Below are 3,568 nucleotides of genomic sequence, written 5' to 3' on the forward strand. Positions count from 1 at the left end.
GTCACTCTTGAGGACAGGCAGGCCAATTTTGCTTGACTGCTCTGCTCCTTTTGCTGTAGAGGAGTGGATCAGGACCTCATGAGCTGATGATATACAAGGGAATTAATTACCACCAAATATAGCAGTGGGGTTACTGGGGCACATGTAGAGTTGCTGATAGTGTAACTAGCTAAGTACACAGGACCATCTTGTGCCAACGTGGATGCAGTCACCGGTCAACATCCATTTAGAGCAGCTGTGATTACAGGTCTCCTTGCATTGCCCTGCCCAGCCCTGCATTGCATTATTATACATAGCTGTTTCTGCCGCTGCCGGCCCATCGCTAGAACAACTCTTCTAGTACTAGTGCTAGTTATTAAACATCAACAACTCTTCTAGGACTAGTTAAATATTTGTCGTGCTAATGACATGCCTTCCTCTTCTTCCTTCTTAACCCCAGTGGTCTTCTTCTTCCTCTCTGCTCGTTGAATGCATCAACTTAAGTACTTCTCCTCTTTGGCATCACCATTGCCGGCCACAATATTCTGTACTCCCGTTCACCTTGCTAATCAAAGAGGACTTTGAGGGAGCCCAACGCCATAATGGTGGAGGCAGTCGGGTCTTTCCAGAGGAGAAACGCCGGCGATGTTGCCACGGGGATGAGCAGCAATCTTGAGGATGTGCGTATGGAGGAGGCCCTCATCTTCTCCGAAACCATAAAGGTCAGTTCCTCCTTCAAATTAATTCTCCCTGTTCTTGCCTTTCTCTTACCCTCCTCTCTTCCCTGCAATTTTGCATCTTTTGCTCCAGCTTTCTTCGCAACCGAACCCAATGCCCAAATGGTAAACATGGCAGGAAGCCCAGTATTTGCCTATTTGGAACAAATATTGCTTAGTATGTTTCATTTGCAGCTATAAAAGTGTACACTTCAGATACATCTTAACGGTTACTTACTTTTAATGTTTTGACTCTGCCTGATGCAACTGAGGATGAATTCACTATAATTTCTCAATGCAGGACCTCAAGACTTTGCGATCGCAACTGTATTCTGCAGCAGAATATTTCGAACTAGCCTACACACAGGAAGATGGAAAACAAGCGTATGTTGTTATTTATACACCAACTGCTTCTTCATTTTTGCTTCACAAGATCATGTAGCTGATCTGACTTCTTTGCTCACTTTATGTCTACGCACCGCAAATATAAACAGGGTGATGAGTAACATTAAGGAGTACGCTGTCAAGGCCCTCGTCAACACTGTCGATCACCTGGGGTCCATATCCTTCAAGGTCTCCAGCCTTGTGGATCAAAGGTTGGATGAGGTAGCTGAGGCCAATCTGCGGGTCTCCTGCATCCAGCAGGTTTTGATTAAATGACTCATCAACGCCTCGGTTCAGTACTAGTCAGATAAGTCTATGTCGTTGAGTTAACAAAGTGGTTAGTTTATTTTCAGAGAACTCAAATGAGCCAAGCGTGCATGAACCGAGAAGGCCTTTCGCAGCAATCCTTGGTGATCACCGCTCCAAAGTATCACAAGAGGTACATCTTACCAGGTGAGTCAAGCGTAGTAAGATATCTTGCACAGCCCTACGGCTCTGTTTTCCAGCTTGTCGGCACATTCAGGATGCAACAAAAGAGTTGACTTGGGTGAGAGAGACATCTTGATCTCTTACTTTAATGGTTTCAGCAGGAGACGATTCAATCCCCAATGCTGTACCCAACTTCAGCGAGATGAATAAGGTCAAGAATAGGGCTGCACAGATGCATCAGGCCTTCGGTGGTGGTAAGAATCTTCAATCCATGGAAAAATGGGGCACATGTACTGGATATCTTGAACTTGCTTCTGAATTGAAATGCTTATGCTTGGCAGCAGCAGGAGCCCAACCAAAAACCAAAGAGAAGCAACCTTCATTCCGGTAAGTTTACATTTGCAAAGCACAACTCGGCTTGGGTTGTTTGTGTCCCTTGTCAAACTGAAAGTTCTTATTTGCAGAAAGCTACGATCGTTTGCCCATGCACCTTCTCAGCGTGCACGTTCATCCTCTCCGGCACAGCATCCGCACTTCGTGCCACCTTCTGAGGCTGCAATACCCATCAAAAGAGGTACAGTGGTGTTCGGTAGCTGATCGTGGTCAGAGTTTTGGTTACCGAACCGTATTTGCTAACTGGGTTTACCTGGCAAAAAATCTTTTTAAAAATTGAACTTAAGGCATCGGATGAAGAATGCCGAATGCGGTGGACCCTTTTACTTTAATTACGAGAGATAGCTCCATCCACTGCAATATGGTTACATTTGCGAAATCACATAGGATCAACACATAATTATCTTTAAAAATGACCCACAATAGTTCTGTTTATAAAATGATTGCAAAGTGGCGCTTAGTGTGTTCATATATCTATCTCCATCAAATATACTGATGTTTTCATAGCAGATAAAAGGTCGGATTCACCAATTTCCTCAACGACTCCACTCACGAGGTCTGGATCACTCTCAAAGAAGCCCTCCTTGCTCAAGACGTCAAGCGTCAGGGTTCAGGTAAATCAAACCGGCTTGTGAACATAAGATATCTAGGAAATGACATGGCTTGTAACACTGACACATTGTTCATCTGCTGTTGCTGAAGACGCACACCACATCAGGTCCCAAGAGATTGGCACCGCTGCGGTCAAACGCTGACAGATACAATGATGATTCCAAGGAAGGAGAACAGACTCCGAAGAAGAGCAAGAAGTTCCTCAAGTCGCTGCTCAGCAGGCGCAAGTCCAGAAAAGAAGAGCCACTGCCCTGCTACTTCGACGACTATTGACTGATAACTGAGTCCCAAGACCGGATGGCATTACAGAATCTCTGAATACTTCTGCTTCAGCCTTTCCAAATACAGTGTGATCGGCCCTTGATGTAATGAATGTCATTGTATAGCAATAGAATTACAGACTGTTGATATTGATAATGAGCTCGAGATGTGGAGTTCCTGGGAGATGTCGCAATTCCCATTACCTGTTTTTATTTAAGGCATGTTCAATCACCTGATACTATCAGCAATCAGCATACACAGATGTCTCTTCCCACAAACATGGTCAGAGAATCATAGCGCTTCAGCAGGAACATATAATCAACGCTGGTTTGATCTGTGGCCACATTATCATTTCCTCAGCATTCAGATACTTCTCGGGTTATTTCACCATCAAAATTACTTGAGTAAAGCACAAAACAATATCGTCTACCAAAGTAACATAACAATAGTTAACTTAAGATTGCAGAGCCTTAGTGGTAAAATAAAATGGAACACCAAGCTCAAGGAGGCGATTACTTCCTTCTTTGAGGAGGTTTTCGACTCCCTGAGGAGAGGTCGTGGACTTTGGACTTTGATTTCCTCCAAATCCCGCGCATGGATTTGCGCGTTTTGGACGAGCCCTTCTCTGAGGAGGAGATTTGGGCGGCCATCCGGGCTTTGCCTCGTGATCGTGCTCCTAGTCCAGATGTGTTCACCGGTCTTTTCTTCTCTTCGTGTTGGCCCATCATCAAGGGTGAGGTGATTGAGCTATTCCGTTGGCTCCATCAGGGTGGGCGCGCGGGTTTCCACAACCT

The 3,568-nt window shown here is 45.0% G+C and overlaps 1 protein-coding gene across 3 annotated transcripts; it reads left to right on the forward strand.

The window, feature by feature from the left end:
* Nucleotides 1-283: 283 nt before the first annotated feature.
* Nucleotides 284-3,034, forward strand: LOC100827161 (putative protein ABIL2). 3 transcript variants are annotated; one of them, XM_024458325.1, is made up of 9 exons: nucleotides 284-701; nucleotides 997-1,079; nucleotides 1,190-1,340; nucleotides 1,433-1,532; nucleotides 1,667-1,762; nucleotides 1,850-1,895; nucleotides 1,973-2,082; nucleotides 2,409-2,515; nucleotides 2,604-3,034. In XM_024458325.1, exons 1-9 carry the CDS (start codon nucleotides 582-584, stop codon nucleotides 2,784-2,786), a joined length of 996 nt encoding a protein of 331 aa, XP_024314093.1. In that variant the 5' UTR covers nucleotides 284-581; the 3' UTR covers nucleotides 2,787-3,034. The 3 variants fall into 3 exon arrangements, with proteins under 3 accessions (XP_024314093.1, XP_024314094.1, XP_010231912.1); XM_024458326.1 differs by having other exon boundaries at nucleotides 287-701; nucleotides 1,670-1,762; XM_010233610.3 differs by having other exon boundaries at nucleotides 290-701; nucleotides 2,412-2,515.
* The last annotated feature ends 534 nt before the right edge of the window (nucleotides 3,035-3,568 follow it).

The sequence above is a fragment of the Brachypodium distachyon genome, chromosome 2, assembly GCF_000005505.3.
Source record: "Brachypodium distachyon strain Bd21 chromosome 2, Brachypodium_distachyon_v3.0, whole genome shotgun sequence".
Lineage (NCBI taxonomy): Eukaryota > Viridiplantae > Streptophyta > Magnoliopsida > Poales > Poaceae > Brachypodium > Brachypodium distachyon.

What these genes read in the sequence shown, in the direction of transcription:
- LOC100827161 (XM_024458325.1), top strand. Translation starts at nt 582, where the DNA reads ATGGTGGAGGCAGTCGGGTCTTTCCAGAGGAGAAACGCCGGCGATGTT. An exon ending in CAGGAAGATGGAAAACAAGC is followed by an intron (nt 1,080 to 1,189) that starts GTATGTTGTTAT and finishes AAATATAAACAG; the next exon opens with GGTGATGAGTAACATTAAGG. An exon ending in GCATCAGGCCTTCGGTGGTG is followed by an intron (nt 1,763 to 1,849) that starts GTAAGAATCTTC and finishes TATGCTTGGCAG; the next exon opens with CAGCAGGAGCCCAACCAAAA.